Below are 14,506 nucleotides of genomic sequence, written 5' to 3'. Positions count from 1 at the left end.
TTCATGAAAGTATTTCAACCTTTAACAAACAACACAAATGTCTATATTCTGGCTTTTCTTAACACGAGAAGGGCACACATTTGCTGCTAATGGAGTACTAAGTGCAATTAACCCTGCAGCACACCAAGGCACGAGGCTTGAAATGTTTTGTAAACTGGATAATAGGGATGCTTTAGCACCAAATGTTCTCAGTAGCTGTGAGTGAAAGTGCTTGTTTCCAAGCTGCTCACACGATTAAATTCTGACATTGGAACTGGCTTGGTAATAGAGGACTGTTAGAAGGAAAATGTTAATTAATGGAGCGAGGAAAAGCAGGTTTGAGGAGAGACCAGCAAAAGGCTGATTTGAATCTATATAAGCAAGTTCATGAGGAAGGTTCTGATGCCTTGAGAGGCTGCCTGGAGCAGAGGCTGGGCAGTGTTAAAGGAATAAAGCAGGGATTTATTAAAAAGGCCTTCAAAGGAAGCACCTTGGGCAGCACCAGAGCCTGGCCAAGGCTACACCCAAGGCAGACCCTGAGTCACGAGTTTTCACACTTTTAGAGGTTTTGGTCCATTTCCGTGTTGGGGTTAATTGTCCAATTACAGCTCCAGGTTCTGCAGTCCCATCCTCCCAGATTGCTCTCCTCAGTTTGCTCTTTGCACTTTTTGGGCCTGAAGCTGCAAGGGTGTCCTTGGTTCTGGGGCTGGAAAAGGATTGCTTTGTCTGACTGAGCTGTGAGGAGAACTCACTGACATTTTATAGAGTTCAGAGTTCTATATAATGCAGTACAGGATCTGGGAAATATGAAAGCTAAAACTTAAGGCATCAGTTCTAGAAACAGAATGATTTTGTCTTGTTTGTGAGGAGCCAGAAGAGTTGTTTATGAGGAGGATAAACTATATTTGGCTGGTCTGAACACGTAGGTAACACCAGAGTTACCTATGAGAAAAGCGTTAGACTGAGAGTGTTAAACTTACACTTTGTCTGGACTAGTGTGAACATAAACTGCAATAAATACAATATACTGAGAGTGACTTCACAAAGATAAACAGCAGTAAACAAGCCTTGCTGGGTGATGGGTGTGGAAGAATTTTGGAGCTGTGCTGGAATTACAGAGCTGTGCTGGGATCATGGTTTGGTTCCCTAAATGCTCTGAGGAGCCCCCACTGGGGAGGAAGGAGAAGGGAGAGTAGAGGAGAGAAAGGCCCATGTGTGACATTATCTTTCATATTTTCACAAGCATGGGTTGAAGCCATTTTTCCTCCTTAAAATGTCGATGTGCTGCAATGTGACAGAGTTCAAGGAACCTGCTGCTCATTTTGTGCTGCTTTACAACAAGAACAAGCAGGGCCAGCTGCAGTGAGAAAGCCAAGGCTAGCAAAGACCTGGCCAGACTCAGGCTGTTCCACCTTTTCCCTCCCACGCCCACAGAGCTCTGCCAGCACTCAGAAAATGGCCTTGATCCCACAAAAACATTCCTATGGCTCACCGTGCTCAAGCAGGATGGGGCACAGAGCAGCCCCCCAGAGGTGCCCACGTCCTGGCTGCCATCAACACCCATCCTGTGCACCCCTGTGGTGTTTGGCAGCTGGAAGGGTGTTCCCCTAAATCCTCAGTGCAAGCAGACACAGCCTGGGCTCCGTGGGCTTGCCTTGCTGTGCTGAAAGAGCCGCGGGGATGCGAAAATTCTTCATCGCCTCGAAGGGAGCGTCACGCCGTTATTTTTTCTGCCGTGTTTTGTTTTTCATCTGAATCCAGTTTTGCGGGTTAAAAATAGCCTGGTGAGCCTTGGAAAAATCTGTTGGCTTTGCTAGAATCTGGGCATTCATACCACAGATGCTGCTGCTGCAACTGAAAGGAAAATCTCACGTGATAGAAGCGATTCCTGCGCGACGATGTTTCGATGCAACAACCACGGCACCAAAGCTCAGTCTGAGCCTTGTCCTCTTCTTTGGGGAGCTCAGGCCAAGAGGAACAATGGCTGTGGATGGCTCAGTGTCCTGCAACACAAGTCAGGTCAGTAGACACCCAGAAAGCTTGAACTCAATGCATTTTTTTGCGGGGAAAAAAAAAAAAGAAGGGCAAATTTTCTGCTTAACATCCAGAATGACTCAAAAACCAGCAAAATTACTCTAAAATTCTTTACTTGCTTTCTGAGGAAAATACCATTGAGTGATTTCATAGAATCCTTGACAAAGGCAACAGTCCTCTTCTTTTTTTCCAGTTACTTCAGGCTCTGTAGCTCTCTGATTTTCCATACTTGTTACAAATATGATGTTGATTAAGACACTGGAAACAGAAATCCTCTTGAAACAAGCATTTTTCTCAGATGAACTCCTTAAAACTCTGCAAGTAAAGCCACTGGCCTGTGACATTTAAAAAGGAGAGCCATGAAGCCATCCTGCTGGGAATAAGGCCACTGGCTGGTTCTGCTCTGCTACCATTTAAATCTCAAAGGTCAAAAGAAAATGTTCCCAGTAGTTTCTCCATGGAAAAAAAGATTGGGCATGAACTGGGGAATGTTGGGTTTTTTTTTTTTCCTGGTGGATTTTTTAATTCAAAACAGACTCAATAAGAATTTTTTTTCAAAACGCAGCCAAAGGGTTAATAACAGTATGAAGGAACATAAGCCTCCAGATGAGGCTTAAATTTGGCACCTCTTCACTGATATTGGGGGTTCAGGGGGTTGACCCCATCTAGTGGCACTCCAGGAATTAGGAGAAATCCATGGGGGTTTGTTGAGATCACTTCATCCTACATGAAGCACAGCCAGGGCTTCTCCCTGCCCTGCTGTCCTCTCCTGGGCCTGGCAGCAGAGCAAGGCTGGGCTGGCACACAGAGGGGATTCCCCGTGTGCTCAGCCCCAGGTGCTCCTGAGCAATGCAGGGGGAAGGTGTGTGTCCAAGCAAGGGGGGGGTGGACTGCTGGCTGAGAAGATCTTTCACAAATGAATAAACCGAGCAACACTCGTTTCCCCCAGGTGTGCACCCCTTGTTTCCCCCAGGTGTGCACCCCTTGTTTCCCCCAGGTGTGCACCCCTTGACGTGGGTGCTGGACAGGAAGAGGGTTACACTGGAATTTCATTTTTCACCCAGCTCCAAGATCAAGTGACCTCTTTGAAGCTGTTTTGTGCAGAGCCCTGGATCTGGAGTGTGGCTGTGATCCCACAGCCCCTGATCCTCCCCCTCCCACAGCCCTGCATGACCATTCCTCTGCCAGCCTGGGCTCTCACAGGTGGAATCTGCTGGGCTGGGCCACCTCAGGTCCCTCCTAAAGCTGCCCCAGCTTGGAGAGGTGTTCAGCCAACTCTGCCCACTGGAGGAGAGCCCAACGCTGTGGCCAGCTTTGGTGAAGGCAATTTTGTGCCTGGCTGTGCCTCTGGAAGGTCAGTTTAGCTCAGTCCCCTCTTCTCCAGTCTGAATAGACCAAGTGACCTCAGCTGCTTCTCATACAGCTTCTCCTCAAGGTCTTCCCCATCCTCATGGCCCTCCTTGGGACATTCTCTAATAGTTCAATGATTTTTTTATATTGTGGTGCCCAAAACTGCCCCCAGCACTTGAGGTGAGGCTGCCCCAGCCCAGAGCAGAGCAGGACAATCCCCTGCCTTGCCCAGCATGTGATGGCCCCAGGACTTGGATGTCCCTCCTGGCTGCCAGGGCACTGCTGATGCAGAACTCCCAGGTCCCTTTTCTGGGCACTGGTCTTCAGCATCTCACTCTCCAGTCTATGCACTCAGCCAGGGCTACCCCATCCCAGGTGCAGAATCCTTCATTTTCCCTTGTTGAACTTCATCCAGCTGGTGATTGCCCAGCCCTCAAACTTGTCAAGGTCTCTCTGCAGGGTCTCCCTGGCCTTGAGGGAGCCAACAGCCCCTCCCAATTTAGTCTGATCAGCACACTCATGTAGTATTCACTAGAGTCCTGTGTCCAGGTTGCTGATGAGGGTGTTGAATGGCACAGGAGCCCTCCAGAACCCCACCAGAGACTGGACACCAACCTGATGTCACCATCTTCACTACAACCCTTTGTGCCTGACCTGCGAGCCAGCTGCTCCTCCAGCATTCCACACAGTCATCCAGCTGTGGGCTGGACATTTTGGGCTGGACATTTTGTCCAGAAGGACATTGTGAGAGACAGAGATGGACTTCAGCCCTTCCTCTGGGACGTGCTGGCACCGGCGTGGTCCTGCTTTCAAGCGGGCTGATGGTGCCTCCTTTCTTTTAATAACTCCTGGGAAGGATTTCAGAGCCGGCCAACTCTTCTTTCGTAAGCACCGGGTCCCTCTGCCCTCCCTGCCGTGCCCCTCTGGACCTGCCGGCACACAAACCTACTTAGTTTAGCTCTGCAGAGCGCTTCGCAGCGCTCACCTGCGGGGCGCAGCATCTCGGGGGAGGCGGTGTCGGCTCCCCGGGCCGGGTTTGTCCCTTCCTTTATCCCGGGGCCGAGGTGAAACAACTCCTCCTCCCAAAGTCAACAGCACACCCTGCGGCAGCACCGGTGGAAATTCAGGATGAGGCCATGGAAACGCAAAAATCGGCTCTGAACAGCTGCAGCCACAAGCAGCGCTGGGCTGGGATGCTCAGTTCTACTGCACGATGCCCAGCACGGCCAGCTGGTGTTGGAGCTGAGCCCTTTCAAACTCAACAAGTGCTCTTATAATGAAGCTCGTTCCTCGTTATAGGTTGACGAGAAGCTTAGCATTGATTTAATGAGCTCCTTTCAGAAGCCTCCACTGCTGCATTCCTTGGAAGATTAAGGGCTGCTGCTTTTTCCCCCACCCCTCCTTTCTGTTTCTTTCTAATGATGTTACTGAGACGGCAGGAGAATCTGAGCTATGCCCTGCTTACCGCTGGGTGAACCCTTTTTACACGGCATTTTTACTTCAGGAATCCTTCCAAACATTACACGGGCGGGATTTTACATCTCACAAAAGAAACAGTTAACATTTACCGAGATTAAACCCCCTTTAATGCTGCCTGAGTTTGCACTTGTTTGCTCATGTGACTGTGCCTCTCCTGTGCCTTTAGTGTTAAAAGTACTCTCCAGAGGCTGGTTGGAGAAATGCTGTATTTTTTTTTTTAATCCAGCATAGATGACAAACGCTGTGCATTGCCGACATCTATGGAAACACTCACCACCCTTTCGAAATGCCAAAACATTTTTTGTACTGAACTGTACAGGAGGCTCCGTTCAATCCATGCTTCGGGGGGCCACCAGGCAACCAATTTATTAAACCCTGGAAAAAGAGAATCAGAGCCCTCAGCTCAGCAGAGCCCGCAGGGACAATCTCACGGCAGCACAGGGACCACCATCACGGCTAAGCTACGTCTAAGGTGGATCAAGAGGAGCAGCTTTCTCTGGGGAATCCGGCACAGATCTGGATTCTCCAAGGTCTTGTTGCTGAGGACGCGACTTTGAACGGTGGCCCTGGGTTTCCAGGGCAGTGCTGGAGGGGGCTGGAGGCGTGTGTGGTGGGATGGGACTGTGAGCACCAGCTCTCCATTCACTCACACAGCGCAGGGGAGGGAAGGGACACGGCATCGCTGCTGCTTCTTTACAAAATTAAAAACAAAATGCGACAGTGGGTGAACCGAAAATTTAGAGCAGGAAGACGAGAGTGATGTGAATTTTGCAAATCAGAGTTTTCTTGCTCTGGACCCTCTCAGCAGCTCTCTGTTACAAAAAAGGCGCTTGGTTTGCGGCCAAAGAACTGCTGACAAAGAGAAGGGGAAAAAACAAACGGCTTGCAGAAAGGCGTCGGCATTGTTTCTGTTTAAAAGCCGTGGGCTGTCAGCCCGGCAGCGTGCGAGCTCTCCCTTTTAGCCAGGACACATTTCTCCCGCAGCTCTCCCTGCGCTGTGAACCGTGCTTAACCAAACAAGGCAGGCGAGCGGCAGAGAAAGTTTGAATTATCGGCATTTACCGGCAACTTTGGCAGAGGCGGCAGAGGGGTCCCGCAGCCCCCGGCGATGCGGCGGCACCGCGCAGAGAGCCGGGCGCTGCCTGACCTCCAGCTCGGCCCGAGCCAGGTGCCCACGGGCTGAACCAGTCTCCAGGAGCTCGGCAGGCTGTATTCCCCGCTCCCACTGCCTGGGGGGGAAACCTCGCCCCGGGCTAAACTTTGTAAACACGGCGCGACGCCGCTCCGGGAGCGGAAGCCAAGGCGGCTGCGAAACCGAGGATCCCCGCGCCGGCAGGGAGAGCTGGCAGCGACTTGGTGTTGGCAGCGCCCAGCCCTCCCCTCTGCCAGCCTCCCCTTCCCCTTTAAATAAACATCCGTGTACAAAGCAGAAGGCACGCAGGATCCCCCCCCTTCCCCTGCAAAAGGGATGCGGAGCCCGTCTGGGATCGGCCGCGCAGCAAACGCCGCCCGCAGCCGGAGACGCCACTTGGTGAAAAACAGCAAAAGTACCTTTTGAATTCTTCCATCAATGTCCAAATAAATACATTTGGGCCGGTAAGTGGAGGAGGCAGATCCCATCTTGCTGCAGCCGGGCTCTCACCGGACTTGTTTCCAGTGTCAATCAGAGCAGAAAATCAGGTCTGTCCTAGCCAGCCGAGCCACCGCTGCCTGACAGTTTGGTGTCCCCGCTCTTCTGTATCCCACTGTACTCTCATTCTGGGCAGGTCCCTCCTCTAACATGCATGCATTTTGCTGTGCCTCTGTCTCTCTCTGCCACCTCCTTTTAGTTTTGCTTCCCTCCGAATCCAGCTGCCTCGGACAGGGAAAGACACAGGCTCCAGATGCTGCCTGCGAGCCCCCTCTCCATTCCCATAGCAACAACCCCTCGTGGCTTCAAGGCTGAGAGTCGCTGGGCATCCGCATTCGGGCTCTGACCCTGGGACTGGCCGGCTCCTGTTATGCCCGAGATCAAGTGGCATTTATCCCCCGGGGGGCTGCGGAGGAGGAAAATCCCCCTTCATTGGGGTGCAGAGAGATGCAATTTGATTTTAGGCTGAAATAGGACCGTAACTATTAGTGAGTGCCTCTCCTGGTGAGCTGCTTGCACAGTGGCAGGCTCCCGTCTGGAAGTGCCCTGTGCTGGAAGTGTCCTTTCAGACACCCACTGCCAGCCAGGGCTTGGACCGTCTCAATCCAAACTCAGCAGCTCCATTTCCACATCCCTCCCGTTATCATCACAAGGACAGAAGGAGCTTTTCCCCCCCCGTAAGCACCAGCAGCACGAAGAAACCACACACCCCATGCTCTCGCCCACCGCCATCCGTGCCACCCCCGGAGCGCAGGAATTTGTTATTTAGGGGAACGTGAAGTCTCCTGGCAGAGGCATCTCTCCCGAGGAAGGCAGGAGGGAGCGCAGCCCCGGCGGTGCTCCCGGAGCCAGCGATGCCGGCTGCCCTCTGCCGTGCCCGGGCTGCTCTGCCCGGGAGCCGGGCACGGAGCTCGGAGGCAGCGCAGAGGCTGCACAGGCAGCCCCCAGCCCGTCCCGACAGCATGAGCGCTCGGGTTTTCTGGGGATTTGGATGGAGGGGCTGCAAAAGCATTTTCCGGCCTCTTCTGTGCTGTGCGGGCTGGGAGAGCAGGGTTGGGGCAGCGCGGTCGGTGATGTTCACCCTGCCCACCCCGAGCCCTCGGTGCGGCCAGAGAGACAAAACTGAGCCCAGCAGAGGCCAGGGGGCTTGGCTGGGGTTTGTCCTCGGCTGTGGCTTGCTGCCCCTGGGAAGGCAGACGGGGATCTGCTGCTCTGCAAAGGGCTGGAGGGCTGGGTGGGTCCCAGGGCTGTGGGGCAGTCAGAGCTGGGCTGAGCCTTCAGGCTGAAGCCAGCGGTGCTTCTAAAGCTCTCAGAGCCAGCAGCAAGGTGGTTCTTTTGGGAAGAGCAAGCCTTCCTCTGCCAGCCTGGAGCAGGCACTGGGAGTCTCCCAGGAGAGAGCCCTGGGCACTGCAGGGGTGTCCTGGGGGTTGTGCTGTGGGCTGTCCCCTCAGCTGTGCCACAGCTTGGCCCATACCCCACCACCCACCGGACTGTCCTCTGGGCTGAACTGCAGTCTGTCCCACGGACTGTCCTGGAAACTCTCCCAGAGGCTGACCCCTCAGATCACCCCACGGGTGATCCCCATGGATCTCCCACTTCAACAGCCCTTCCACACCAACCCCACTGCTTCTGCATGCCAGTCAGGACCTCTGGGACCCACCATCCCACACCCTGCTCTGCTAAGCACTGCCTTAATCCTGTTTTGCTGTGATTCAGGCCTGAGTGACTTGCTTGATCCAGTATGGCCATGATGACAAAAATGCAGCCATTAGGAAAGGGACAACAAGAACACTCACTCTGGGGGATGCACATGGGACATTTGGGATTGTAGAGGAGGATACTGAGCTCTCCCACTGTGATCACCCACTCCAGGAGGGGTCAGACATCCCTGGGGCATGTCAGGATCTGATCACACATCACTGAGATATCTAATGATCAGAGTCTCACACTGGTAAGAATCAACTTTCTGATATTTTTTTTTAATGTGACCAGCTTCTCCAGCCAGCTCTGGACAAGCTCTGAAATCCAGGTGAGGATCCCAGTCTGCCTCTCCACTGTCCTTGTCCTGTCTACTCTCCCTGTGTATTTAAAATTGTGTTTCTTAAGCTCCAGCACACATCCCCCTCTCCCTAATTACATTAACACTTGTTGGAAAAACTGCTTTGCTGTACAACTGCTGACTATTGCTCTTTTCAAGAACTTCATATAGAAGTGAATCTTCCAAAGCTGAGCACTCAGAAGTGATGACAAAAGCCTGATGCAATCAAAGGCCCAGTTTAAGACCAAGCCTGAAAGAAGACAAAAGATAACCTTCATCAAAGAGAGTGTGCAGCTCCAGCAGATCACTGCCTTCAGCTGCTTTAACCTTCCAGAGTCTCCTTATTTCAGTATACACTGAAATAAGTACACAATGTGGGGCAAAAATTATCCTATCTCATCAAATCCTTCCAGTGCAAGACCAAATCCAAGCAGTACAGTGCCAGACAATGATTTTCCATCGTTTGCCTTAGAGGAATGTTTTGCCCAGCTCAGGGCAGTCCCAGGCTCCTGTGGCCCTGACCACATCAGGGCTTTCACAGCTCTGCTTTGCCCCCTGTGGGTTTTTTCCTGAGGCCAACACTCTGTACACTCCAAGCCTGAAATGTGCTTTTTGGAGAGCTGCAGGGTGCAGCCTGCAGGGATGTGGCAGTGCCCCAGCCAGGTGTCACTTACCCCGGGGTGCTCCCAAGGAGTGACAAAGGCACTTCTGTCTGCCAGCCCTGGTGGTGCAGAGCAGCCTTTTAGGCTTTCCAAGGAGCAGCCAGAGGATGTTCAGATCCCTCATTGCCCTGGGACTCGCTGCTGTCGAGGCACAGCTCAGCCAGGCTGGCTTTGCACGGGCTGAGATCTCCCCCTGCTGCAAACCCTGCTCAGAGGGCCAGGGAGAAGCTTTAAGAACCAAAGGGGCTGCTCCAGTCACTCTCCATGCAGGCCTGGGGTGGGGTGGCACCATTCCTGTCCCTCCCTTCTGTGTCTTTCCCCATCCCTGAGGTCACTGTGCTGACACAACCCTCAGCCTCTCTCAAACCTGGTTTTCTTGCTGCAGTCAAGAAATTCAGTGCCCCTTGCAACCTGCTGTCTGCACATCCAGACCTGGGCACTGCACAGCAGGGTCTTCAGAGGGATTGAAAGGGGGGGAGGAAAAGAGCCAGAAAATGCAAAACCTCCAGTGAAAGATTTTGTACTTTGAAAAAACTTTGCCTAGAATTAAAAACAGGGAATAGAAAACAGAACTGAAAACATGAAATCAACTTTTTTCCTTACCAGTTCCGTATCTTCGAGTGCTTTCTTTGCCCATTAATCCCTCCTGCTGCAGGTCCCTTGTGTGTCTGTCTGTCTATCTATCTGTCTGTCTCCATGTCCCCACAGGGCCCTGAGCTGCTGCTTTACTGCTCCAGAATGCCAGATTGCCCCTGGAGCTGGGAAGGTTTTCCTTCCCCTCCCACTGCTCCTCTTCTCCCTACTTCACTCGCTCTTCTCTCCCTCTTTGGTGTTTTGCCGTTTTTGCTCCTAGATTGCTTCCCCCCCCCAGACCTGAGGTCATGCAGGCTTTCTGCAGGAATGAACCTCCTGATGGATGCTGCTCCAGCCAAATGATGGCAGTGGGAGCTCCTCCATGCAGAGCCCCTCTGACCTTCCCAGCCCAGCTCTCCCTCCTCTCCCTAAACCCACAGAGAGAACAGGGTGTGCTGCACATGGAAACTTCACCTCATTTCTTTGCACATTTCTTTTACACTCTGCCAGATTTCCACAGGCCCGGTCCTGGAACTGATCATATTGAATGTTAATTAGAGAATGACTGATTATTAATATTGGGACCTACACACAGGTCCTGAACACCCTGAAAGTGGCGTTCAAACCCACCTCCCTCCTGGCTCCAGCCCTGTTTTTGGGTCCTGTTGCTCACCCCAGCCCCACTGCCAGCCCATGCAGTGCAGCCACGCTCGCTGTCAGCCTGGTTTCCATGGCAAACCCCCAGGAACGTGGGCTGGCAGGGAGCTGTGACATCTGACGTGGCTGCTCTGGGGCACTGGGGTGCAGGAGCAGAGCTCTGTGGGTGGGAGATGTGGGATTACTCACCCAGGAGCCAGCTCTGCTCTTCACTCCAGCAGCCTTGGCCACCCTGGTGACAGTGCTGCCTTCTTCTCTTTACAGCTGTAGGGAAAATTCTGGTGCCTACCAGTGATTCTTGCTGTGTTCAACACTCAGAGCCAGTTCATAGGCTCAAATCTTGTGGAAGTGAGAGCAGCCACCCCTGGTACCTCACAAATATCTGTGTGTGCAGTGCTGGCCTGGAGAAGAGCAGACTCAAGCCATAAAGAACTCATAAAGCACTTGTCCAACATAACATTTGGCATTTCTTGGCTTTTCTCTTTTGTCTATTGAGGGAAAAACCCCTTTTTTCTCCTGCTCTATGTTAGCATTTTTTCAGTGATCTCTTTTCTGCAACCCTTGCAGTACCTGGCAGGTGTTTCCTGAAGGTGTCCCAGTGGGGCAGACCCACTGCCTTTCCCTGCTGGCTGTGGAAGGAGCTCGCTCTCCACAAGCATTTCCTTTCACTAGAGCAGAGGCACCAGGTCCTTGGCACGGCCCACCCTCCATCCTGATTCCACCTTCCAGTGGAATTAAATTCCAATTTCACCTCCAGGAGCCACAGGACCCCAGGAATCCCCATCCCTGTGCCATGCTGTGCCTGCAGAGAGCCTTGGCTGCCCTCCTTTCCACTGCAGCCTCTCTGCTTGATTTCCATCCTCCCTTCCCTCTCTGCTTTCCATTTCCTACCTCTGTTTCCCACTGCCACCTCCTCAATCCAGCTCTCTGCTCCTAGGCTTTCATTTCAAGTAGGAGAGAGCCAAGATTCCTGTCCAGGCACCTCTGCAGGACGTGGAGCTTGCAGGGCACAGCACACAAAGACACAAACACAGGGCTGGAATGACCCTGCTGCACCCCTGGAGCAGAGCTGCTGGGAAAGCCCAGCTCCCAGAGCTGTGTTTTCATAAGGTTATGGAAGGAATTAAGAGACCCACCTGGAACTTTCAAGAGCTGATGAGGAAAAAAAAAATCAATGAAATTAAGTGTGCCTGGAGTCACCCAGTGGATCATTTAGAGGGATGATGGCCAAGAAGTGGAAAAATCAATTCCCTGCACTGGGCAAGGCTGGCTCATGCTCTTGGCAGCAAAGTCTGAGCAGGGGCTGCAGCCCATGGTCCCAGACTGCAGGGAAGGGATAGATGGCTCCCTTTGAAGAAAGCTGCCTGGCATTTTCTGTGGTGCAGGAAAGTGAAGCTCCCTCAGATGCTGTTTTGGGAGGCTGCCATGTGAGCAGCTCGGAGCTGTGCAGTGACTCACTGCAGATCAGCTCCTCCATCTCCCTGACGAGCAGATCTCAGCCATCCCCAAACCTTGGCAAGCCAAAGATTAACCCAAAGGCTGAGGGCTGCTGATGCTGCTGCCAGCCTGGTGCAATCTGTCCCACAGCTCACAGAGACCTGGCATGGGCAGGGCACGAGGTGATCCTTCCTGGAGCCTCCTTGTCTGCTGACCACCCCCTGCAACAACATCAGCACAGCAGCAGGAATGTCTGCACAGGGTTTCACTGCTTGGGGCTGCTTTCCAGGGGTGGGAGATTGTCCCTGCATCACTTCAGAGCCAGCCATGAGGAATTCCTGGAGGGTCAAGCAGATTTTGCACAGTTCTTTGCAGTACATTGAAAATTAGACTTTCCATGTTAACATTTTCAAAATACCAGTCTTTGTAAACAGCAGGATAATCTCTCAGATAGATGACATTTTTTTCTGTGATGTAGGTATTTTCTCATTTTCCTTCTGTTTGTGCAGGGCTGTTTCTGTCAAGGGGCAGAAGAACATTTTCTCGATAGAAGAGATGAAAGAGTCTCTCAGCTTTTAGGGAGGGAGGCCAAAAATCCGTCACAGAACCCATGTGAAATGTGAACCCATGTGAATGTGAAAAAGACGACAAAAGCCTCCAGTAGCACTGAAACTGTCTGATCTGCTCTGCCAGAACATTTGAAGCCAACATGGAATGGAGACATTTTTAACTAATTCCCAAAATTATGAGCACTTGAGTGTGACTTTTCCTGGGAGTCACACAACCACCTCCAAAAATCACAGGTCACCACCAAAGGAGCTCAAAAGATTGGATGGCAAATCATTACTGTCTGCCTTCAAATAACACATTTGTGGCTCTTCCTTTTGGTTGTCTCCTCTTCACTGGACCTGACTGTTCATCCATGTCAGGTACGTAAGATTCCCTCTAGAACTCTGAGAGCCAGAAACTCTCACTGTGGAAAATTGAACTGAGATTTTCATGCAATAAGACAATCCAATTTCCTGAGGAAACAGTAAACATCATGGATTAATGGTGTGGTCAGGACAGAGGGCAGTGCTGAAGTAATGCAGAAAATGAAAGGGAAGTAGCTTATGGGGGGAGGGAGTGCCTCATACAGAACTTGAATTTTATTTTATTTTTGGATTACTTTTCACTCTGCTTTCTCCAGCCTCCATTTGATTGGACACAGCTGAGATTTTCATCCCAGTGCTGGGTTTCAGCCCATGCCTCCCCTCCCCTCCTGCACTCTCCTTTTCTTAGAGGTGGCCCCAGGCAAACCTTTTAGTGAGAAGCTTCTTCCAGAGGGGCTTTGTTAGAGGCTGGACCCTCTCCAGTCACAGCACAGCCAAAGGCATGACTCCTTCCTGGTCCTTCATCCTCCTCTTTCTCCCTTTCCTTCGTCTTGGAATGGATTTCACTGGATTCACACAAATTCATTTTCCCCCCTAAATCCTATCCTTTCACCTTCAGCTGCTTCTCCACAACCTGGACACTGGATGTGAAGGCTTTCCTCTGCTTGGACCTTAGCCCCTGCCTAAAAAATTCCAGCAGGCAGGAAGGAGGTTTTCAGACAAGAAATTGAGATCAGGAACAAGAAACTGAGATCAGGGAACTGAGATCAAGGACGTACAGAAATAAACACACAGAAATAAAATGAAAACCCAGGAGCCCTCCACTAAAAAGGGCACAACGCTGTGCCCAGCTCTTTTCTCCAGCCCCACACCTTTTTTCCTGCACTTTTACTCATTTGTTTTCCCCTGCTGCTGTTGCATCCTCACCATCATCTCCTCTGCTCCCCACTCCCTGCCTGGCTGAAGGGGCTCCACACTCTTCCCCTGCCCCACTTCATCCCAGGGGTGCAATCTCCCTTCAATCTGCAATCCAGCCCTTCTGCCAGCAGAACCACCAGCTCTGTGCCCCCCTGTGCCCCAGGAATTGTGCCCAGGGGCAGCAGCACAGCCCAGCATCACTCAGCAGCCAAGCAGGATTCCTGCAGAGGAACCAAGCCCTGCTTCCCTTGGCGCGTGTCAGCGCCTGGGCTGGGGAGGAAGCCAAAGGCAACACCCCACTTTGTTCCTCTGGCTGAAATGGTGCTCTTGGTCTGTTTGATTTCTCCACACTGCCCTCCCCTCCTCCCACCCAAGCACATCCCATTCCCAGGGTGAGTGGCTGAGGCTGGGGCTGTGTTTGGAGAAGTGGAGCTGCTGCTCAGTGGAGTGCCTGGGTTGTGAGCAGGTCTGTTGTTGCATTCACATTTTCTGGAAAAATCCCTTTGCTCAGGATTTTTCTCCTGGGAAGCTGAGAAGCCTCAGAGAAAAGGGAAAACAATTCTTATCTCATTTGCTTCTCCTCTGTTTTGCTCATGTGGAATGTGTTTGGAGATTGTTCACCCACAGGTGATTGTTTCACTGGATTCTGGTGTGAGTTGTTTTCACTCTTTGGCCAATCAGTGCCAAGCTGTGTCGAGACACGAGTTTTCATCATTATCTTTTTAGCATTCAGTAAGTATCCCTTCTGTGTTCTTTAGTATAGCTTAGTATAGTATTCTTTAATATAATATAATATAGTATCATAAAATAATAAATTAGCCTTCTGAGAACATGGAGTCAGATCATCATTCCTTCCTTTGTCGGGGCACCCTGCAAA

At 51.8% G+C, this 14,506-nt stretch overlaps 1 protein-coding gene across 1 annotated transcript in view; it reads right to left on the bottom strand.

The window, feature by feature from the left end:
* PDE9A (phosphodiesterase 9A) overlaps positions 1-6,462 on the bottom strand; it is a gene marked incomplete at both ends in the record, with an annotated part of 53,416 nt that extends 46,954 nt beyond the window's left edge. The window contains one exon of the mRNA XM_084225987.1: positions 6,394-6,462. Coding sequence (XP_084082113.1) covers positions 6,394-6,462 — 69 coding nt within the window. The remainder of the gene's footprint in view (positions 1-6,393) is intronic.
* Between the last annotated feature and the right edge of the window lie 8,044 nt (positions 6,463-14,506).

The sequence above is a fragment of the Fringilla coelebs genome, assembly GCF_963513975.1.
Source record: "Fringilla coelebs genome assembly, chromosome: 2".
Lineage (NCBI taxonomy): Eukaryota > Metazoa > Chordata > Aves > Passeriformes > Fringillidae > Fringilla > Fringilla coelebs.
Note: the sequence above shows the minus strand (reverse complement) of the source record. Positions and strands in the feature narration are given on the sequence as shown.